Source organism: Vanessa tameamea, chromosome 25 (genome assembly GCF_037043105.1).
Source record: "Vanessa tameamea isolate UH-Manoa-2023 chromosome 25, ilVanTame1 primary haplotype, whole genome shotgun sequence".
Taxonomy (NCBI): Eukaryota; Metazoa; Arthropoda; class Insecta; order Lepidoptera; family Nymphalidae; genus Vanessa; species Vanessa tameamea.
The window spans coordinates 985,598-1,010,837 of NC_087333.1; the positions used below are offsets into that span (position 1 = coordinate 985,598).

Genomic DNA, 25,240 nt, shown 5'->3' on the forward strand with positions numbered 1-25,240 from the left:
TTTGCTTCTAATTTTTGGGAGAACTAATAAGCTTATAACATCGTCTTATAAGACTGTTTTGTATTGAAGGACTTTTTTTGATTGCTCATTTCATAACTTTGAAAGAACGATCTTATGATCTGACCACTTTCCATACGTTAGAAGCTAATTACAAATGGCAGTGAAATTCGCTTAACCTCCTATGTTGAATCAACTAATAAACGAATCCGAATCGCAGTTACAAATTTGACACTTCAAAGAACATCGGTTTATAGTGCTATGAGGGCTGGAAAGGAGTATTGATGCAGTAGTATAAATCAAACGATTTTGTAATAACTTAATTTGTTTTATGTAACGCCTGTCATATTTTCTTAGCAATTCCACTTTGTTGCTAATTTAAATTTATTTATCAAATCTATTTGTTTGCTTGCAATAATCTTTTTTAATGAGAACAGTAACGTTTTTGTTTCGATTGTTGTAATCTGTGACCTTTGTTCTTTGACATAAGATAGAAACTAAGAAATACTAATAACTAGTGAGGGGACAGTACATTAATCCCGTGGTTGCGAGATTAATGTGTAGCTGTGCCCGCGACTTCGTGCGCGTTTGAAATTAACAAAAAGTTATTGTTGTAGCCTAAGTTACTCCTTATAACATCAGCTTTCTGCCAGTGAACGTAACGTCAAAATCGGTCCAGCCGTTCCAGAGAAAAGACAAACGGAACAAACAAACAGACAGACAGACAAAAATTTAAAAAATGTTTATTTGGTATATGTACCGTGTATACATACATTTGCTTTTAGTAAAAAGCGGTTTTTTAAATATAAGAAACAGACACTCCAATTTTATTATATGTATACAAACAGACATTTCTATTGTATTTGTATAGATTTTATTTAAGTAATATTAATGTGCCTCCATGTTTTTTTTTCAGCAGCATTACCCCGATGAATCTTAATTCCGATTCTCTGGGCAAAAAAAGAAACAAGTAATTGAATATAATGATAAATTAATTCATTTTTTGAAGAGACAGTATTTTTCAACTCAAAATAATCGAATAACTCAAATCAACGAATAAATATACGGAATACGACAATTCGTTGCCATCACTAGTCAGAATCAAAACGAGTGCGTGTTCGTACAATGTTTTATACTGAAGATGCAGAGTACCTTGCCCCGTTACTTCCTCGACATAAGCGTATGTTTTTTTATATTATTAAACTTAACACTAGTCATCTGGGGTACAGTACTAATAAATCGCCAATATATGTCTCTGAACATCTATCACCACACTTCAAGGCTCTTCATGCACGCACTAGAAAAGTTGCTCGAGATAAAGAATATAGATTTACTTGGATTCGTAATGGAAGAATTTTTGTACGCAAAAACGATCAATCACCCGCCAAACAAATCAAGTGTTACGAATCTCTGGATAACATTTAAAAAAAAAATATATAAAAAAAAAAATTACCATACTAAACGTCCGTAATTATCTACTTAAAATTCAAGATCTACTATCAAAACTTTAGAGGAATTAAAACTAAAACCAAATGTATAAGATTGTCTTCATTAACCTCAGATTTTGATATAATAGCTGGTACAGAGACATGGCTGGACGACGGTGTCCTCGATAGTGAATTATTCAGCAATAAATATTCTGTGTATCGTAGAGACCGCTCATCGACTTCACTTTCTGGCAAATCTGGAGGAGGTGTTTTATTAGCTGTCTCCAAAGATCTTTGTTCTAAGCGAGTCGAACACTTTGAAAGTTCTCTAGAAGATTTGTGGGTCTCTGTTAAGACTGATGAACCTGGTTCAAAGGAAATTTTATTCTGCGTCCTCTATCTTCCTCCTCCGGTAACAAGTACATCGCTGGACTTAATGCTAGAAAATATTAGTCTAGTTATGCAATCTCACTCCAGCGATATTATAATTCTAAGTGACTTTAATCTAGGATTTATTGATTGGTCAGATAAATGTCTCGATACCCATACTATGTCTCCTATTAATTATAACTGTAATCTCGGATATCTTTTCGTAGATTTTATGTCACACAATAACTTGTATCAATTTAACAATGTAAAAAATCACAATAACCGAATTCTCGACTTGATTCTGAGTAACTGTAGAGATATTTCCGTGAGTGAAAGCCTTAGGCCATTAACAAAAATTGATTTACATCATCCTGCTTTAGAAATTGACTATAAACCAAACATTTTTTCACATACTATTAGAAAACAGTTCGCTTCGCATAACTTTAAAAAAGCCAACTACTCATCAGTTAACTCAAAGTTAAGTCAAATAGATTGGGAATTAGAGCTTTCCCCGTTTGAAGATGTCGATATGGCCGTGACAAGATTTTATGATTTGCTTACTTTCGTTATCAATTCTACTGTTCCTAAAACTAAACCTCGTAATTTAAAATATCCTCCATGGTTTACGCGTAACTTGATCAGACTTATTGCAGAACGTAACAAAATTCGTAAAAGATACAAAGTATATAAAAATCCTAGAGATCAGTTAGAACTTAGATTAAGCAGTGATAGAGTGGACACATTAACAGTTTCATGTTACAGCAACTATCTGAATGTTACAGAAGAATCTATCCTAAAAAATCCGAAGAGATTTTGGTCCTTTGTGAAAGATCATCGGAAGGAGTCTTCAGACTTACCGAAATAAATGTTCCTTGAGAATAAGGTAGCTCACACTGGTGAGGATATTTGTAATTTATTTGCCTCGCAGTTTTCATTAGTATTTTCTCCTCCTGATAAAAACCTAACGCCATGTTTAACTGACTGTTTTCCTCAATTCTCCCTAAGCAAAATTAATTTAACAGAAGAAGTAATATCGAAAGCCTTAAAGTCCATTGACATAAGCAAAGGTGCTGGTCCAGATGGTATACCTCCATTATTTATAAAAATGACACGCAAGTACTTGACGCTTCCTTTAAAAATATTATTTTCGAAATCCCTACTATCCGCGACATTTCCCACAAAATGGAAAGCTGCCAATATAGTACCAATTTATAAAAAAGGCGATAAGCGTAATGTGAAAAACTACCGACCAATTTCAATATTAAACACAATTCCAAAACTCTTTGAAAAACTTATCTGTCCATTTATAACTCAATATTTTAAAAGTATTCTCTCCGAGCAACAGCATGGCTTTAGACAGAATAGGTCTACGACTAGTAATCTCTTGAGCTACGTAAACGATCTTACCAAAAATGTCGACGATAAAACTCAAATAGATGCTGTTTATACTGATTTCAGTAGCGCATTTGATAAGGTAAACCACGTTATATTACTGGCAAAATTAGAACATTACGGTATTCATGGCAATTTATTAAGTTGGGTCAAATCTTACCTAAAAAATCGATCACAGCGTGTTATTACACATGGCTATACTTCTTTTGCATTTGTGCCTACATCTGGTGTTCCTCAAGGGTCTCATTTAGGTCCGATACTCTTCCTGGTCTTTATCAATGACATTTCAAAAAATATTAAATTTAGTAAGTGCTTAATTTTCGCTGATGACCTTAAAATATATAGACCCATTAAATCACCATCCGATATTGCCCTCCTTCAAGCAGATATAGACACCCTCTCTAAATGGTGCGAAAAACACAAAATGGATATCAATATAAATAAATGTTTTCATATCAAATTTACAAGAAACAGAAACCCGATTCCATCTAATTACTCAATTTCTAACGATGTTTTAGTAGAGTCTAATACAATTCGTGACCTGGGAGTAATAATGGATAGTAAACTAAACTTTAATAATCACCTAGACTCCATAATATTGAAGGCATGGAAGATGTTAGGTTTTTTGAAACGTACCGGGCAGGACTTTAAAAATATATCCACTTTACTCTGTGTCTACTGTTCCCTTGTACGGTCTCACCTCGAATATGCCTCTTCAATTTGGAACCCGTCTTATAAAATTCATGTCGTAAGGTTAGAACGTATACAGCGTAATTTTACCCGATTTTTAGCTTATAAAGATCGCAGTTGTCCTTATCGGGCTACCTATAATACGAGGCTGGCTCACTTTAAAATTATATCGCTTGAATTGCGCCGTAAAATTACTGACGTCGTTACCTTATATAAACTAATTCATGGTGACATTTCTTCACCTGAATTAATCCAGCATATCAACTTATCAGTTCCTCGTACTATTCCTAGACGTCCAATTAAAAAATCTTTTTGTACTCCAACATCTAAAACAAATTTAGGTAAATATGCACCTCTTAGCAGACTAATGAATTCGTTTAATGACTTGTTATCGAACGGCGATATTGACATCTTTCATAATAATAAAACTAATTTTATTAAACATTCCAAAGATCTCATTGTTCGATCTCATACCTAATAAGTAATAAATTTAAGTTTTGTTTTTTCTTTTTTATTTTATAAATATTCTAATTTGCTTTTATATTCCTCAGTACGGTATTTTTTCTTTGTTATCTTAATTTGAATTTTTATTTAGTTTTTTAAATTTAATTTTATATTTTATATAGGTTAGTTTGGCTTATATAGTTTCCTATCAAAAATATTTTTGAAGGTCAATGTTGTTTACACCTTTAATGACGTATCATTTTGTATGTTACCCAACAGATATTAATTTTAAGTGCTTAGTGATATGTTGATGGTGTAACTTTTCCAATAAATAAAAATAAATAAATAAAAGAGTCGAAATTATTGTTAAGACACGCAGATACGATTTTTTTTAATAAGCATGAATCAAAAAGGATTTATTTTTAACTAAAAATGCAGACCGAATTAATATTGTATGCGGAGTTTTGAGTGTTTGACGTCACTAATTTAATGTATTTTCTTACAATAGAGAATCATATCGCACGCTTATTTCAATACCGTCACTAAACGAAATTTAAGAAAATTTATATTTTAACACCATCTAGTTGCTGAGAGCGGAATTTACATTTTGTTTCGATTCTTGTGTCTTGATTCGCAGCCGTTGATCAAGAAAGCAGTAGTTGCGGATCGACACTAAACGAACTCCTCTCCTCGATTCCTACAACGACAGTAAACGGATAAGTACATGTCGTTGTTTATAAAATACAATTATTTTGAATGTAAAACCGCCATTTTAAGTTTACTGTCAGTTTTCGACTCTCATGCTTCGGGAATTTTAGGATTGATATCAGTAATAAAACGACAATTTTTGTTTAAGGCCAGTTTTCTGTTGCCATTAATCAAATATTGTTTGTATACTGTGATTCCAAAAGTGTCACTGTTTGTTTTATGACGTTTTTCAAATTATTAAAAACATTTTGTATTATAAAATTATCCGCCATGAATGTTTCATTGTTTAATGACGTTATGATTTTTCCCAAATTATGTAATATTTAATTAACTTTGATTTCTTTAAATTTGTCTCAACTCTTCCTATGTGCAAAACTAATGTTGTATTCTGATACAAGTCCAAGTTGAATGTGTACTACTTCACAGCTCGTGATCGCGCAAGAGATCATTGTTAATGTTTCGTTTGGAGTGAAATTGACGGGCTTCGAGGAGCGAATGATATATATTCATATATTAAATTGTATTTGGAAAATAAATCGGAATCTATACATGATATGCAAAACGTAGAAATAGTAGTTTATTCTGACAACTGTTTCGGTGAGCAGAAAAATCAAAACATGTTTTTGATGTACGAGTATATGCATGCTGTCAGTAACATTCATATTAAGAGTATAACTCATTAGTTTTTAATAAATGGTCATCCTCAAAATCAAAACTATAATGACAACTCGGTCATAAAATAAGTTTAAAAATTCTTGAAGACGTCGCGGATCTATACCTGAACAATACATGACCCTTATACAAACTGCGAGGAGAGAGATTTGGCCAGAGTCTGGCAGTACTGGTAAATTGAAAAAAAAATAAAGAATGTGCACAGTTCGATTATCTGATATAAAGATAATAAACTTTGACAAAGAACTTGACGTCTATCACAAAAAACTCTTATGCTCAAACGATTATTAGCTGTTTTGTCCAGAACGATCATCACGCCTACGGGCGTTCCAGAAGCAGGCATAATTTTGATCTTCAAAAGCTGTATAAGGTCCAGAATTTAGTTGCTTGGAGGAAAAGATATTTAAAATCTCTCATTGATAATAATTTAATCCCATTCTTTTAAGGAAACGAGTTTTGTAACAGCACTGTTTGAATGAGTAGCATTCATGTCATGCAATGGCAATCGTGCTGATTGTTTTTTTAATTTCGATATAATATCATTAAGACTGATTTATTATTAAGATAGTTAAAGGATCTCATAATTACAAAAAAATGTTTTAGTATAACGAGATAAATACTAAATAGTGGTACGTTAAGATAAATTGTTTATGTTAATGACTTATGCCATAGAACTCATCTAGCAAAATTATATGTTTTGTTATTATTATGTTTATTGATTTTTAAGTGCACTAAAATTTTATTATAATTTACAAAATTTATAATTTTTTTTTATAAATTTACAGTTTGAATTCTGAATAATTTATACGTATTTTATAAGTAGGTAAGTAGTGAACCAAGCAGATATTATCGGTGACCACTTTCCACTAGAAGTATTGTTTTTTCGTTTATTTTTCGTTTTCGCTACTTTATTTTTGCAATTCAACCAAACCAAAGAATATTGATCGGCTAGGTGATAAATATGAATTATTATTATTTTTGTATTTCCATACACTTATGAGAATAAAATGACACTTTAATTAATATAGAATTTATTTTAAAACAGTAAAGTGTCACTATAATTAAAAAAAATGAATAACTAACGATTAGATAAAAATACAAAAAATATTTGCGCCCCCCCCCTTCATTAAGAATAATAGTTATTACAAATTAAAAATACATTTTTTTCGACTAAAGTAAATACTGAAATTTTTATATCAAATACAGTTTTCTTAAAATCTTTAAATGGCTCTCCTGTAAAATTTGCTTTTTTATCATAGCGACGGTATTGGATTAAAGGTATAATATTGTCAGCTTGGAAGATGTTCTCTGAACATAACCCGTTTAACGTAATAAACATTAATATTATTATTTTTCTTCTCATAGGTGGACTAGCAAATGGGTCACATGATGGTAAGTAGTCATTAATATTTCTTTAGGTACCCTGTCCGCCTTTTTTTTTCTTGCTGGAAAAACGCATTATGCGTTTGCCCCACTTGAAGTTTGGGGGGGGGGGCGTATGTGGGACTCACCGGTGCCCAGAAAGAGATTCGTGTGCCCTAGTACACCGGAATACCCACAAAAATACCAGTTGTACGCCCCGTCCGCCTACCGATTTAAAAAAAAAACAATTAATTACAAGTACAAACACATTAATTTATTACTTGTATTTATATATATACGAAAACGGCAATAGTTTGTCTCTATACCAAGATAAAGTTTTCCTTAACAATTTAAATTTAAGTAGGTCTCTTTCCTGAAATAATATAATTTGTCAAAATAACGATAATTCTTTACAACTAACTTTTAGAACCGATCGGAACTCGGTCACCCAGGTGCATGCTATGGACATTAGATGACAATACACAATAAATTAACCCCATCCGTTTTCAAATAAACATGCCGAGATTATGGTCCAGAGCTATCAAAAAAATTTCTGTTCATTTAGTGAACTAGTGGGTCGCACGCGAAACTTCTCGTTTATTCAACAGATTTTTACAAATTACGAAACCTATGACGATATTTTTGTTATTTAATTTCTGTTCGTGCTATTTACATTTTTTTTATTACAGCCTTAACGCAGTTCTCTACGTTTCCAGTAAATTTTTTCCGTTCTCTAAAATTAATTCTTTGTTAAATCATAATAATTTAATAAATTGCAATCAAGAATCTTCTTTATTTTTCTGCACGTCTACACGGCTTGAGGTCTTCAAAATGAGGCCATAACCGATTTTTATGTGCAGCTATCGTCCCATAATCACTGGGACAAAAATCGGCTTACGCTCTTAATATATAAGATATGATATTTATTGTACCACTAGTTGTCGTCCGCGGTTACGCCCGTTTTTTACAGTATTAGATACGTTTAAAATGCTTTACGAAAATAGATGCAGGAATTGTACTTAATCGATGTGATAATGATACGGGATGGCAGATAAGAAATAAACAGAATAAAAAATATTCTTAGAAATGACTATCGCCTGATCTGTCTATGTCAAAATTCTCAAGTAGGTACGTATAGTAGTTATCTAAACTTCTCACCTCGTTTTAGAAATAGGCGTTCTGATAACGCACTTTCTGTTTGGCCGGTCATGAAACTAAATATTTTTTATTTTGTCAAAGCATATTTATTCTGTATTTCTATTTGTGTTTTATAAATAAAATATTCTTTAGTTCGTATTGTTTTTGAAGATTGTTAGTCGGAGAGGAGTGGTAGGTACTATTATTTTAATATTTATAATAAAAGCCAAAATGATTGAAAATAGAATAAGAAATAGATACAACCTACTTTACAAGAAATTTTTCCAATTTTTCTCCTCTTAAAGACCTTATTCGGGAAAATATTACGATTACAAAAAAAAAAAAAATCTATCACATTAAACTAATCGGATCAGTCGTTCGAATCAGTGTTTATCATTCATCTCGTGCTCGGCGGTGAAGGAAAACATCGTGAGGAAACCTGTATGTGTCTAATTTCAACGAAATTCTGCATGTGTATCCACCAACCCTCATTGGAGAAGCTTGGTGCAATATGCTCCAAACCTTCTCCTCAAAGGGAGCGAAGGCCTTAGCCCAAATGTGGGAAATTTACGGGCTGTTAATGTTGATGTTATCTGTTCAGTCGTTCTCTAGTGATGCGAGTGAGTTTTGCCGTCAAGAATGAAGATAGGGCTAAGACAACGTTATAAATATTACTGGTTGGCAAGTTTGGGTAAGTAGCACTCATTTGCTATGATACCGCAAAGCTAGTGATTATGCTAGTTGCTGTGCTAGTACTCGTGTCAGACTCCATGATATTCGGATGCTAGTTCCCACACCATTAGTTATAGTGCCCATACTAATGTTACTGGTAGTGCCCGTGATAATGTTAGAGTTAGTGAACCGCTAGGTTGATGACAAGGTACACTGACAATGCTGGTGCAAATGCCAGTACCAATACTTATACTAGTATTTTGTATTGCTTTTTTTCAAATGTTCGCAAAAATATTTTTTTATAAACCAATATATTCGTTCTTGAATTTAGCGTATTCAAAATTAAGATCTTACGAATAATAAAACTACAATTATATATGTATTGAGAATTTCTTCGAAAGTGAGTACTCGTTAAATATAATCTAAATATACTTAAAAATAAATAATTCATGAATATGATCATGTTTACCTGAAGTGTATTGTTACTTCGATTGTAGTTCATGTCATCTATCACACACGAGAATATACTGTGACATGACAATTGTATAATTAAAATAATTGCTACTTGGGCATCACATACGATACCTGAATTACTTATTGAGTTTAAATTAAAAAAAAAAAACATACCGCGTACATATTTTTTTCTACCTTCTAAAATGAATAAATTGATAATTGAAGTAATCTTTATCTAAGTATACACAGAAAATGTTGCGATACAATATATTAAATACTGTTTTAGTATTTTTTTATTAAAAAAAAAAACAGTTATGGGGTACTTCGTTAGAACAAAGGTTGTTTTGGAAGCAACATGCAATAAATTAACAACGATTGAGTTAATATCAAATTACAAAACTATTTTTTTTTATTAAATATCCCGTGGGAATTGAAACGATAACAAAACTTGAGTTTAACTTATAATGTTATATAAAACCATATATATATATAAACTATAAACGTAAATAGCAAGAGATAACGAGAAAGAGCGAGAGGTCGACTAGTCGGACATCACGGTTTATCCTTACGTGACGTTTCTGCTAATTCATTCAACTGTAAGCCGCGTAAAAGGGCTTCGTTCCACGAATTTTAAACTTCCACATAGAAAAGCGAACGAAGCCAAGTCGAAAACGTTTAAGGTGAAACCTGAACGCTGACACGTGAGAGAAATCTGTAGGCCGTAACATATGTATTGAATGATGAATACTTACCTTGAAATTTCGCCAAGTCAGAGACTATAAGTGATCGTTTTACATAAAATCGCTTTGTTTAAGTGACATCCCGTGACTATAAATTCAAATGATTACATAAACTTCATCGTAACTAGCGATTTGTCCACGCTTCGTGCGGAAGTGATTTGTATATAACAATCATAGAGTCCGTACTTGTACAGGATAGGGAAATTTTTGTATAGTTGACATCGTATTTCGTTTAGAACAAAAATTATAAGATCGTCTAGGTTGTATTTACTTATTTAACTACTGATTACAGTATATACTAATTATTATTATTACAGGCTCCTTCGGTATATACCTTACTTATACCTACACATAGAATGAATATACGAGGAGTATCCTTCTGGCGTACTGCGAAATATAATACTAACTGATGAAAGACAATGAGATTTTGAAATTGATGATTTTGCTACTTTTTTAATAGTTATGTTCCTAATACTAGGAAAACTCATTCATCAGCTATGCTACCGCTATGTAGCAAAACTTTGTGCTTCTTTGTTTCGGTATACGTATAATTAAGGGCACATGGTGGTTGGCATAGGAATGGAAAATCTTTGCTGCCATAGCGTTGTAAAGAATAGTCGATAGTTCTTTTAGTGTCAAATAAGCGGTGGCAGATCCTCGTCTGCCTACATATTATAAATAGGTACTAAATATATAGAATACTTGAATTATTTTGGATATTTATAGTAATGTTGATTTGTATTTGACATAATAAATAAAATAAAAATTAATTAAAAATAAAAAGCCTTTTATTTCTCGCATAAATTACAGTTAATTATAATTATAATATTAGATAATAATGTGCATTAATAATATGGTTATGTTAATTAGATTGATAAATTATATAATATAAAATTTAAAATATAAAAAGTAGGATAAAATGTTCCAATAATTTATCATGCAGGCATGCAAGAACCCCTCTTATGTGAGGGTGAAGGCCTCTTCCAGACTTTTCCATTTTTCTCGATCTTTGGCAATCGTCTTCCAGTTTTTACCCGCTATTTTTATTATATCGTCATCCCAACGAGTTATTGGTCTTCCTCTCTTTCTAATACCGGCAGGGCCCCGCCATAAGGTCAGTCTAGAAGTCCAACGGTCATCGCTCATCCTGGCTACATGGCCTGCCCAGCGTCACTTTAGCTTCTGAGAGAAACTAAGTGCATCTGTAACTTTAGTCTTTTCCCGTCTTTTTTTATGATAGTGTGTGGAACTTTTTGTATTTTTCTCACATTTGCAATGCTTCTTTCCATGCTTCTTTGGCAGGATCTGATTTTGTTCCTTACTCGTAGCGTGTATTTCCACGTTTGGCAGCCGTAGGTGATAGAGGGGAGCAGGCATGTGTCCATTAGTTTCTTCTTTAAATTTATAGGCATGGTTCCCTTCAGTATTTCTTTTAGACTCCAGAACTTTGTCCACGCTCCTGAAATTCTTCGTTCAACTTCTAATTCATTGTTTTGTTTTCCAAAAGAAATTTGTTTGCATAGGTAATCCAATGGTTTTTGGTCAAGATATATGGGGTGCTTTGTACTGTTGGACATAATTTTTGTTTTATTCAAATTTATTTTCAAACCCACTTCGTAGCTCATAGTTTTTAGTGAGTGTATCATTGATTGCATTTCTTTAGCACTTTCGGATAGTAGAATAATATCGTCGGCAAATCTTAGATGGCTGAGGTTCTTTCCCAATTCAGTTTTCTGAAGACGCTCTCCAGTACAGCTATAAAAATTCTCGGAGATAATGGGTCGCCTTGCCTTATGCCTCTCCTTATGGATATCAGTGGTCCTGTCGTCTCAAGTTTAACTCTGCTTGTGCAGTTGTTGTACAAATACTTTATAATTTCTATATATTTGTATTCTACGCGTTGTGAGCTTAAGGCAGTCCATGTAGAAGAGTGCCGTATTGTGTCGAAGGCTTTTTGGTAGTCGATGAACATTGCATAGAGTGGTTTCTGATATTCACAATATTTCTCAATAATTTGTTCTAATGCGTGGATGTGATCTATTGTTGAATATCCACGTTTAAAACCAGCTTGCTCAATCGGTTGGTGTTCTTCTATACCCTTGCTAATCCTTTTTTCAATTATTGATGAAAAAAGTTTGTAGAGTGTGGGCAGCAGACTTATCGGGCGATAGTTGCTTATATTTGTAGGATCGCCTTTTTTGTAGAGTAGAATCATTGTCGACTCAGACCATTGTAAAGGTGTGGTGCATGAATCTAGTATGGAATTAAAGAGACATGTCAGAAGGGTGCAAGATATTTACAACCGATTTTTATTGCCTCGTTAGTAATTCCATCAGGCCCTGGACTTTTGTCTACTTTCAGTCCTTTTATTCCTTCTACAATTTCGAGCTCGTCTATCATTTTTATGTGTGAGTCGTCTTCGGCAGGTATGTTGATGCTGTTAAACGTATTTGTACAGTTTTGGTCTGGAGAATCATACAATTTTTTGTAGAAATTTGTTGCGGATTTCATAATGTCGGTCCTGTTATGTGATATTTTCTTTGACTCTTTTAATTGCTTAATCCATATTGGTATTTAGCTCCTTGTATGCTTTTTTAATGCTGCTAGTAGTTCTTATATGTTTTTCGATGGTTTTTGATCGATGTAGCTTGTAGTCTCTCTTTATGTTTTTACTTATGAGTTTATATAGTGCTTTTAATTCGTTTTCTTTTGTTCTTGTTTTAGGTTTTTTTTCATGCAGTTGTTTTCTCTGATCCATGATTTTTCTGGTATATGCTGATATTACACTAGGTTTAGTGATGTGTTGTTCCGTATTTTGTGCGGTATGTAGACTTTTCTCTGTGCCTCGAATTATATTGTCGTAATTAGTTTGTATGGTGGCATTCTCTTGACATTGAAGTTGGTCTTCGTGCTTTTCTAGAGAAAGTTTGTATGCTGATATTTCGGCCTCGTTTTTCAATGAATTTCTTAAACGGTTTGTGTATTTTGTACGGCTTTTTCTAATTTTTCGTAGTATAAAAAATTGTAATCAATATAATTAATTAACATTTAGATGATGACAGTTCCAACCAAGAGTTCTGGGTTCAAACTCGAACAAGCACAGTTATGTATGTAGTTTGGATGCGCCAACATTGGTTTGGAATTTTCGTAAAGATTTTTTTTTACAAGTATATAAATTTCGAATAGGACGACCAATTTCAATGACGATTCAATTGTTCATTATTACATAAGAATCCAGTACGGGACCAACATATTTACGTTCCTAGACATTAGAATGTAGACACAGTCAGATAAGACAGAAACTTAAGAACTTGTATTAAACTATATTCGATACTTCTCTACTCGGATTGTACGTCCGTACTCTGTAAGATTAATACATTGCGGATTTTTGATTTTACATTTTTGCTTGAAATAACAATATATGCCATTATCAAATATCACCCTAGTAACAAGAAAATATATAAGATATCTTAACTAAAAACTACATGTAATTTTCTTATCGTTATGCTAATTCGCTCATAGTTATCGACTAAAGAATTAAAGTTCATTGAAAGACATGGTTAATACGTTTTACAAGAAATACAAAAAAAAAAAATACCTTATACGAACAGCTATCATTGGTTCCCAACAAAATAGTTGGTAATTTCAAAGCTTGAATTAATTCTGGAGAAAGTAACCAAGTCACCAAATCACGGGAAATTCATGACATTTTATAAATTTAGTTGAAAACTTAAGATGCTTTTTATAGAAACTGTGACCAATGTGTGTTGACAAGACAAACATTGTCAATTTTACTTTTTTTGAAACGCAAGTAATCATTGAATTTCCAAGGGGCAACATGGGAAGGCTGACCGTTAGCATAATAGTCGTGCAATCACGTATTTATAATCTTATAGTGCTTATAGTCTTCTGAAAAATATAAAATACCATGTCATTGGAATTATTACATAATAGTGAAATAACCATAGAATTTAAATAAATAAAAATCAGTAACAAACTACATGAAATGGTGACGAAAACATAAGTATCATTTTACCACTCAATTTCCATTCCGGTTATCTGGAAAATAAACAAACCCCTTTACTTTTGAAGGTATAACATGGTGTCTTAAATCTCTAAACAATGTTTTGCACTATTAACAAAGTTCAAATGTTTCAATTGCAAGTGACACAGCGATAATTTGTACCAAGAGAAAAATATTGTTAGTCGTTTGTTCGCTTCTGCATTTTCCGATCCCTCCCTGACCCTTGACATTAATTTCCTGACAGGAAGCGGTGACATCTCAGCGCGTATAGCTTCCTATGATATATTTCAATGGTACGCGTAGTTAGGATAAACAAATCTTAGTCTTAACATATTTCAGTCGATTTAATAGTTCTGCTACAACTGCACTTCTGGATTAATAAGTACCTACTAGTGGGTCGCACGCAAAACTTCGGGTATTCAATAGATTTTTTAGAAATTTTAAAACCTATGATAGATTTTATTTTGAATTAATAACGTAAACTGCAAGTCATTCACATTCGCAGACTACACAATGGGTAGTAATAGCATGTTAATGTGTCACTGCTTGCAGCTTCCTCCTGCACGATGTTCCAATTTTGTTTTGGGGATACATACAGAATTTTATCTGCCACATGCAGATTTTCTCACCATGTTCTTCTACACCGTCGAGCACCAGATGAATTATGAACATTAAGAATCACGAACTCGGAACCATCGGCTAAGATTCACGTCTTCTATTCTCTACTCACACACACACTGGCGCCTTATCCATAGATAGTAAAGATTAGTTTGATTTCGACCAATGGTATCATTTCGATTCAAGGTCAAAGTTGTTTATTAATATTTTCTCTTCCTACTATTGGAGTCAGATGAACAGGACAGGACCTCGTTTCTTTAGAATTAGTATCAGTCGATCAGGTATTTTGCAATTATGACGTTAAATTCCAAAATAACGGACAAACGATCAATTTTTTATTACAATTATGGTATGTGTGCGATTAAAAAGTTAATGTTTTCATGCACTACAGTTGTAACTTGTAAATTGTTTAGTGAGCTACGATCGCTTGGATATATCGGTTATTGTTATTTTGTTTTTTTTTTTTAATTTCTAGGTATGAAGAGAATATTCTACAATGTATTCCGGGAAGGCAGTCAAGTGAATCAGATTATATGCGCTTTCTTAAGTAAGTACTTGATGTTTTATTATATTATTATATGTGAAATTAAAAAGAGGATTGAACATTTAAATGATGAAAGAATGTCTGTTTAATGAAAAGCAATAAATATATAATATTAAAAAAATGTAGTAGTATGTTAAATTAGATCTATAAGATAAATAGTTAGTAAATAGAGTTTATGAAAAAAACATTTTATTCTACTTTTCAGAGCGCATTTTTTATCTTTGTTAGGTTTTAATTTTTAACCTCATTTTTATTTAATCCTTACAATTTGAATCCACTTTTTCAGTTAACTAAATTTAATTTAAAATTTAAAATATTAACCATTTTTTGATTTCTGAAAGTGTGATGAAAAATGAAAACAATTTTTAATAATACAATTTTATTTTTAATTTGTAATTTGCATATTTATTATGAAAGGGTACACATATGGACCGTATGACTTAAATGATTCTATTATATACTATAATAAATATTAGAAACGATAACTGAAAGACAATTTCACGTGGTGGATATGAGAATGCTGAGAGGAATGTGTGGTGTTACGCGAATGGATAGAGTAAGGAATGAGTACATAAGAGGAAGTTTGAAAGTGGCACAGGTAACCGAGAAGCTATGTGGAAACCGGTTGTCATGATATGGTCATGTTATGCGGAGGAATGAGGACCATGTTGTGATAAAGGTTTTGAGAATGGATGTGGATGGATATAGAGGTAGGGGACGACCGAAGAAACGATGGATGGATTGTGTGAAAGACTATATGGTTAGAAAGAATGTTACTTGTGAGATGACGTCCGACAGAGAAGTATGGAAGGAGAAGACATGCTGCGCCGACCCCAAGTAAAAGTGGGATAAGGGCAGGAGGATGATGATGATGAATAAATATTGAAAATACAATCAGAAAATTGTATTTTCAGTATTCTCAGTATTCAAATTAATGAATTTTTTTTTAAATTTTAATTTTCAAATGATAATGTTTTTGATATTTGTTGTTAGTAGTTATCTAACACGAAATGTTATCTGTATGAACAGATGGTCTGTTCATGGTCATGAGGTCACATATGATATTACGATTTTATTTAGTTTAGTATAATAACAGGTACTTATTACCTACATGGTATGTTGGAAAATTTACAATGACTTATCAGGACGATTCGTGAGCGAATTTCGCGCAAAGCGATCGAAAATGTCGCCGCGTTCGAAGAGCTCAGCGCGCATGCGCAACATAACGTTATTAGCTACGTGTGCGTAGCGATACACCGTTTCGATACGTTTTTCGATAGCCATTATTCAATGGATTCTAACGGGGAAACTGTTGAATTCGATTTTTCGTAAACGTTTATTTAGGAGATGAACACACATAACAACGGAATATACCTGTTTACTTACGAACGCGCCTTTATCTTAAATTATTCCACGCGTGTTTAAACAAATATAATCTAATTTGTATTTTTTATACTGTTTTAATTCTGACTAGTAATTAGTCACACACTAAGATATAATGACTATAGATATGAACACGAACGTCACTCGTACCAACGCAAGCCGATAATTTAATGTAGCCGAGATGGCCCAGTGGTTAGAATGTGTGCATCTTAACCGATGATTTCGGGATCAAACCCAGGCAAGCCCCACTGAATTTCATGTGCTTAATTTGTGTTTATAATTCATCTCGTGCTCAGCGGTGAAGGAAAACATCGTGAGGAAACTTGCATGTGTCTAATTTCAACGAAATTCTGCTACATGTGTATTGTACCAACCCGTATTGGAGCTGCGTGGTGGAATATGCTCCAAACCTTCTCCTCAAAGGGAAAGGAGGCCTTAGCCCAGCAGTGGGAAATTTAGAGGCTGTTAATGTAATGTAATTGAATGTAACGAGGATTTCTTATTCCTTTGAGTGAACATATTTATGTCTATCTAATAAAGACTAATGGATCTATCTAATATCTAAAACAGCTTTTCTATAATTTGTTTTAAATATAATCTATACTAATATTATAAATACGAAACTAAACTCTGTCTGTCTGTTGCTCTTTCACGGCCAAACCAATGGACCGTTTATTATAAAATTTGGTATGAAGAAGGCTTGAACTCTTCAACTGGGTTATGTTTTTAGTCAATAGGGTAACTATAGGCACAAGGGACATAATATCTTAGTTCGCATGTGGTGGCGCATTGGCGATGTAAGGAATGGTTAATATTTCTTACAGCACCAATATCTTTGGGTTGTGGTGACCACTTACCATCAGGTGGCTCATTTGCTCATCTGCCTACCTATACTATAAAATCCTTTAGCACAGACAGATTTAAATAAGTCGTATTACATAGTTTCGACGTTGAATTTGAATTAACGCGTAAAATTTTTTTTTCAGTTTGCATACCTATATACGGGTACGGAACCTGTATAGGATGGATGTCTCCGATGACGCTTCTCTTACAGTCAGAGAAGTCTCCAAAGGGCGCGCCTCTCACTGACAACGAAGTGAATATATTTATTATTATTATTATTTATAGGTATATTTAAAGCGACTATTTTATATTTACATGCTATGTAACGTGTCTCTGTCGTGTGTTGTTTTGTAGTATAATTTGAATATATATATATTTTTTGTTTCACTTCAAGTAATTTATATTAATACGTTAACTGTTTTGTTAATGTTTTTGGATAAACTTTTGGTAGATTTTCATCAATAATGTTATTACATACTGTTTCCGCACGATGTTTTTCCTCACCGCCGAGATAGAATTCGATTATAAACACAATTAATTAGGTACCTACTCCGCGCGCAACTAGCACTTTGGGCTAGTGCCCTGGGCGACAGCATTAGGAGGATGTAAAAAAAACTTCGCGTTATTGAAAATGATTTTCTTATCTTTCGAAATACGAATAATAATAAAAATCGAATCAAATTGTATGCACTTTATGCCTCATTTCGTTAATGGGACGGCATTTTTTGCAGTGTCGAGGGACGGCACTAGGGTTGATTTTACACTGCACCTACTTAAGCACAATATGTGAGCACAGTGTTGCTTAATCTTTTATCAACATTCTAACCGCGTGACTGGCCACCTTGGCTCTAAAAAAAATAATCATATAAGTCAAAATAATTAATGCCTTCCCTACAACTCCTTACAATTTGATTATCCAAAGAGTGGTTTATTCCGAATACACATAATATTTAGCTTGTCGACTGTATCCTATACACGTGTAACTGTTACCAATATACGTGACAAAATTCGTGACAAATTCGAAACCCATAATAATTTTATTGTTATATTTATTTCAAGGTTTCCTATTATTATTTATCAATTACTAGCTACACCTGCGTCACCCGCGTGAAATTTATAACACTTTACCTATAGGACACACACTGTGGGACAAATTTACCCCTTCAAGGGGTGAATTAAAAAGAATGTTCTTTGCCTTATCCTATGTGTTTCCACGGGACTCAAGGTAACTACAGGTTAAAGAACCGTAACAAAAAATGAGGCCTTCTCTTCAACTGTAGAGAATGCCTCAGGCCAGCAGAGGAACATCAGCTGCTCAAACGCAGCATTTTCTGGTCGGAATATTTTATATTATTAACTGATCAAAATTTTAATAGCTTTCATGGCAAGACCTCGTTGCTTATGAATAGAGACATCGCTACGAAAAGTTGGCAAAATATTGGCAAAAATCGTTTTACTATCGCCTCGCTCGAAATACATCAACAAATCGGAAATATGAAATAACTAACATCATCCCATGAGATCCCATTACATCGAAGCTGTAATGTCCTTCGCGCAAAAACATTGGCTTAACATTTAAAATTAAAATTAAAGTGAAATACAGTAATATAGTAATTCAAACTAGATGGGCATTTAAAGGCACCATTATAGGTATTACGCCAATATTAATAAAGGCTGATCGCATTTGCAGATTTCCTGGATGGCCTCTTTGCCATATCTGATCTGCGTTCCAGGAACGTATCTCGTGGCATGGTTAGGGGATAAATATGGGAGAAAAAACGCCCTCCTCTTTATGTCAGCAATTAATGCGGTAAGTGAAGCTACTGTTTCTTACTCTGATGTGATGGGATGTGATTCTATAAACGTCCAACGTTTATTGAATCACGTAATTTGTTTTGCTCTGAATATTTCCACTGTATGGAAAGACGAAAGTTTGGGTGCACGGATTACACTCTTGTGTCTCAATTGCAAAACGATGATCAAAAGTGAGAATGTATCGAATAGATATTTGGAAGAAATCAGTCAAACGATAATTTTATTATCAAATGGAATTATTGAATAAGATAGAGGCTTGAATGTAAAGAGCGTCCTTAAACGTCACTTGACAGTAGAGATTTGTGCAAGACCGTCTGAGTAGGTACCACCCACTAATCATATATAATTGTGTTCCGGTCAACATCAAATCTTCCCTTATCTTCCAACATCTTAGTTCCCAAGGTTGGTGGCGCATTGGTGATACAAGAAATTGTTAATATTTCTTACAGCACTATTGTTTATAGGCGGTTGTGACCACTTACCATCTGGTAGCCCATTTGCTCGTCCGCCTACCAATATCATAAAAAAACAAACTCTTTTAACATCCAATTCCATCAACAGTATAATAATCGGGTGTGAAAAAATACCTCATTTTATTTGGTAATTGGGATTCCTTAGTTATACCAATGTCAGTGGCATATCGGTCCTAAATCTGGTAATTTATTTATTGTCTTTGTTAATTTTACCTGTTCTTTTTCTAGATAATCTGGATCCTCAAGCTGTGTTCCATGAACATATGGGTTTTTATTGTTGCGAGGATCTTAGTCGGCATCGTGATGGCTGGAAGCTGCGTTACTTGTCCCACCTATATAAAAGAGATCAGCGATGATAACATCAGAGGGGCCTTAGGTTGTTGGGTAAGAATATAAGACGCCGTCATTTAGAGAACTTGTTCTGAATAATCAATAGGCCTTGGAAAGGTAACAAAACAATCAAATTAATTTTGTATCAGCAGACTGTAATAAGCCGAGATGGCCCATTGGTTAGAACGCGTGCATATTAGTCGACGATTGCGGTTTCAAGTCCAGGCAAGCACTATTTAATTTTCATGTGCTTAATTTTTGTTTATAATTCATCTCGTGCTCAGCGGTGAAGGAAAACGTCGTGAGGAAACCTGCATGTGTATAATTTAGACTGTAAGGATCACGATTGTATGGTATTTTTTGTTAGCTTGGTCAATTGGCGTAGCGTCTTAGATACCATCTTCATGCATCCTGTTACGTTTGTTTGCTTGCGTAACTAGTCACATTCTAGTAACTAGCTTGTACTGCTACAAATTATGAAATTATAGTTTATTGAATTTAACATTTTGAGATCAAGGGATTGGATCTGCATGAGCTTCTGTTATTTCATTTCGTTCATAGTTCGTATGAGTTTATAACATTAACAATAGCCTTATTGCCCAAATTTGCAGCAGGGTTGATATTTATGATATTCTTCTAATATTTCAGGGTGCTCTATTTTTCACTACAGGCAGTCTTTCTGCGTACATTATAGGAGATATGCTGAGTTATGAGGTCATCCTGATTGTGTTCCTTGCAGTACCTTTGATACATTTCTTGGTTTTTCTAATAATGCCGGAGTCACCTTCATTTCTTATCAAAAAAGAAAAAGACCAGGTAATAATAATTTTAAAAGATTTATATGTATATATTAATATCTACATTTTTAATTCCTGCAACTAATTAAAGAGTCCAAATGGGAAGTTTTTACTAGTAACCATATAAGAATTACCCATTTACAAATAACTATTGCAATATTAATAATATAAAATTTAAACGTGCAATTGGTAAGTTTAAATTATTTATGAATCATGACGATTTAAAAATGATAAGACGAGAGAAAATACTAATTAAGGAATCATTGTATTACGGGAGTTTCTCTTTAAATAAATATTCCTAAGAAGATTTGGTTGCATATTGTTGAAAAAATATTTTTATGCTGATTTTTGTATATATGATAAAGTTAAGTTGGAGGTTTTTGATTTAAATTTAGTATATTCAAAAAATATCTGTATAATACAATTAAGATATATTAATTATTATTATTATTTAATTTGAGAAAACGAGTTGCTAGAGTTATTACTTTGTTGAATCTATATATATATATATATATATACTTGGTGGTAGGGCTTCGTACAAGCCCGCCCGGGTAGGTACCACCCACTCATCAGATATTCTACCACCAAATAACAGTACTCTGTATTGTTGTGTTCCGGTTAGAAGGATGAGTGAGCCAGTGTAATCACAGGCACAAGGGACATAACATCTTAGTTCCCAAGGTTGGTGGCGCATAGGTGATGTAAGGAATGGTTAATATTTCTTACAGCGCTTTTGTCTATGGGCGGTGGTGACCACTTACCATCAGGTGGCCCATAAGCTCGTCCGCCAACCAATGCCAAAAAAAGAAAATAATCTTCTGAACCAGTAATAGTTGAACGTTTAATTTAATCTCGTAAAATGACAATTTTATTGAAAGAACCTACTTGAACAAAGTAAAATATATTTACGCTTAGGAAGCGACAAAAGCGCTGGTTTGGCTCCGCTGTAGAAAGTCGAATGATGCTTTGATACAGGAAGAAATAAACACAATTAAAAGAGAACAGAAAAATGATGAAGGAAAAGGAAAATATCTTATGAAAAATATTTGTAAGTATTTAATTTTGATTATTCTTATATTGGATTCCTATATTAAATTATTACTAACAGTATCTAAAATGGGATATTTACCATGTTTTTTATTTTTATTTCGTGGAGCTCGATATTTCGACATTATCTACGAATGTCTTGTTCACGAGACTCTCGTATCACGATATCCCGTTTTAGATACTGTTAGTAATAAAAATAACCATGTTAATTTAAAATCTTATATATTAAATTAATCATTATAAATATATGCCTGTATGATTACCTAACAGTAATGTTTTGTATTGGTGAGTTATTTTTTGAAATTATAAGTGAGGAAATCTGAGGTTTTGATTACTTTATAAATATTGTTTATGTACTCCAACCTGGGTTAAATGCGGATTCATTGTAGGATTAATTGCTAGTAATGTTCTATCAAATTAGCAGTAACTTTTAGAACTGTTACAATACATACGATCTGAGTTGGCCGAGTGACAAGATTTTAAACCTCGTTAGTCTAGTAACTAGCTTATAAGGATCAGCTTATGTAGACCTCGAGGTCATATATTCGAACTCAGATTGGCGTATTCATTAAACCTTTAAAAGAAAGTACTGCAAGTGATGAAAATTTGTCTAGATTTCTGTTAATACCTAGGTATTATCAGGAATGAATATATTTCACATCAAATGTGAATGAATATATTAAAAGTAAAAACGCGAGTGAGGTTATTAATATCAACAGAAAATCCTCCTCGATTTCAATTTACTAATACAGTCCCTACTTATATATTGACTATAATAAATTAGTAATTACTATAAAAGAAAAATAAAAATTGAATAGCGCAAGTTTAGAAAAAAAAAAGTTTAAAAAGAAGTAAGTAGCTAAAGCACTTGTGTTATGGAAATCAAAAGTAACGACGGTACCACAAACACCCAGACCCAAGACAACATAGAAAACTAATGAACTTTTTCTACATCGACTCGGCCGGGGATTGAACCCGGGACCTCGGAGTGGCGTACCCATGAAAACCGGTGTACACACTACTCGACCACGGAGGTCGTCAATCACTATCATCTTAACTCCAATTAATTCGCAGTTTTTTTCCCTTCAATTATTTTTTCTCAGTGTAATTAATATTATAGCCATGTCTACGGACGCTTGATGTTAATTAAGATTGATATAATCATTCTTTTTCAGTAACTGACAAGATACTATTCAGAGCCTTCCAAATATCTCTAGTAGCAGCTCTGGCTAGGGAGTTATGTGGTGCTGTACCTGTCTTGAATTTTGCTGGGGACATCTTCTCTTTAGCATCAGATGTAACAGGACTTGTTCTCAGTCCAAATCAGCAGGCCATGGTTTTGGGCGTGGTACAACTGTGTGGGGCGACCATGGCTTCTGGTATCGTTGAGAGGTGCGGTAGACGGGTATGTACCTACTTTTATTACGTCTCATATATATCTCATATTCACTTCTGATTAAAATGTATCTGATTAAAGTATTTTAGTAGTTTCAAATATTGATCATAAAATATAATATGGTTTCTAAAGAGTTTTTGCATGTAGTGTCTAGCTTATAAAATCAGACACAGAGGTTAACCCACGTCAGTCGAATATAAAAGTTGAAATCAACTTGAAAGCAAGTTAACTTTAGGATAGTCAAGTTAGATTGCTCGAGTACTACCTCGCTAACATCCAAATCAAATTTCAATTGGTATTTTTTTGGTATTAGGTTAAATTTTACGTGTTTGTTTTCAGCCTCTTCTTTTCATAACATGCATCATATCTGGAATCAGTATGTGTATTCTCGCGACCTGGTTCCTTCTCAATGAGATTAACATCGCTGTACCAGCGTGGATTCCTGTATTGACACTGTGTGCGTGCATCTTCTGTGACGCGGCTGGACTGATGCCCATATCTGTGATCATTGCTGGAGAGACATTCTCTTTTAAGGTGAAGTAATGAGATAAGTTTAAGATGTGATGTATCCATCGACCATAGACAAACATTGGTGTCGTAAGAAAGATAAGCCATTACTTCCATCGTCAATGCGACACCAAGCTCTAGAACTAAGATGTTATGTCTCTTGTGCCTACATTTACACTGGCTCAATCGCCCTTCAAACCCTCCAATAATCCTAAGTATTGTCGTTTGGTGGTAGTAATAAGTGGATGGATGGATCTTAGACTAGCTTACACAAAGACGTACCACCTTTCATTAAGTTTGAAGTATATATTAACGACTCCCTTTTTATCATGATCACCATTATATTTTTGGTAATTTAATTTTAATAAGCTTGTTCTCACTACTACGATATGAATCACGTTACATAAACATAAATCTCCAATTTTATAATTCAATGATTTCAGTACCGTGGAACAGTATTGGCGACTACAATGGCAATAGCATCGGTGGCTGACTTCTTCCAGCTCTTATTCTTCAAACCTCTATCAAAATCCATAGGAATATATGCAGCGTTTTACTTCTTCGGAGCGATGTGCTTGATCACCGCGTTATACGTAATTTTTGTTGTACCAGAAACTAGGAATAGGCAGCTAGAAGAAATTTACTATGATTTAAGAACTAAAAAGGAGAAAAGGGAATTGCCGAAGTAGGCGAATGGAGCGGCGTACTAAGTGATTTGATTGCTTAAAGACTTAACAAAAACGTGTAGGTATTTTCACATTGTTACGTTTAATTTTAATTAATAATCTGTACTAATAAACGAGTCGACTTTGTTTTTTAATGCCTTCGAAATCTGCTAAGCTAAATATCAATTGCGTTTAGAAGAAGATTTAGTAAATAATATTATAGAACTTCAAGTTTAGAGAATTTACATGACAAGCATGAATTTCGTGTTTAACAGATTTTACATTACCTATATCAAGCTTCGACAAAAATAACTAATCTACCTAATTATGTTGTATTAATTACTAATATAACTACTATACTAATAACTTAAATCGTTACAATTTTGAAAATGGTCAAGATATATATATATCTTAAGTTTTTTTATATTTCATTATATAACAACATTTGTTACAAAATATATGGCATATGTAACAAATTATAACAAGCGCTTGAAGTACTCCATCGCCTGCCTCGTAATTTTTTTATGAAATAAATAGATTAAAAAAAATAGTATATAAATTTAAATTTTATATTGTTTTGACATTTAATGTCAGTTTCGCGTCCAAGTATCGTAATAAAAAAAATTGGACAGTTGAAAAGAAATTTTCTGATAACTTGTTGGTAGGGCCCAATCATTCATCATATTGTTCTGTACTGGACTGGAGGAATATAATAAAAAAAAAAAAAAACTACCA

At 33.2% G+C, this 25,240-nt stretch overlaps 1 protein-coding gene across 1 annotated transcript in view; it reads left to right on the forward strand.

Annotated features, from left to right (window-relative positions):
• The first annotated feature begins 1,156 nt into the window (after positions 1-1,156).
• The window catches only part of LOC113399548 (facilitated trehalose transporter Tret1-like), a 31,427-nt gene continuing 7,343 nt past the window's right edge, over positions 1,157-25,240 (forward strand). The window contains exons 1-11 of the mRNA XM_064218974.1: positions 1,157-1,177; positions 7,065-7,091; positions 15,181-15,252; positions 17,619-17,728; positions 19,166-19,285; positions 19,992-20,147; positions 20,742-20,909; positions 21,806-21,938; positions 23,113-23,342; positions 23,673-23,867; positions 24,284-24,582. Of these exons, the coding sequence (XP_064075044.1) occupies positions 15,183-15,252; positions 17,619-17,728; positions 19,166-19,285; positions 19,992-20,147; positions 20,742-20,909; positions 21,806-21,938; positions 23,113-23,342; positions 23,673-23,867; positions 24,284-24,529 (1,428 nt within the window). The 5' untranslated portion in view covers positions 1,157-1,177; positions 7,065-7,091; positions 15,181-15,182 and the 3' untranslated portion in view covers positions 24,530-24,582. The remainder of the gene's footprint in view (positions 1,178-7,064; positions 7,092-15,180; positions 15,253-17,618; positions 17,729-19,165; positions 19,286-19,991; positions 20,148-20,741; positions 20,910-21,805; positions 21,939-23,112; positions 23,343-23,672; positions 23,868-24,283; positions 24,583-25,240) is intronic.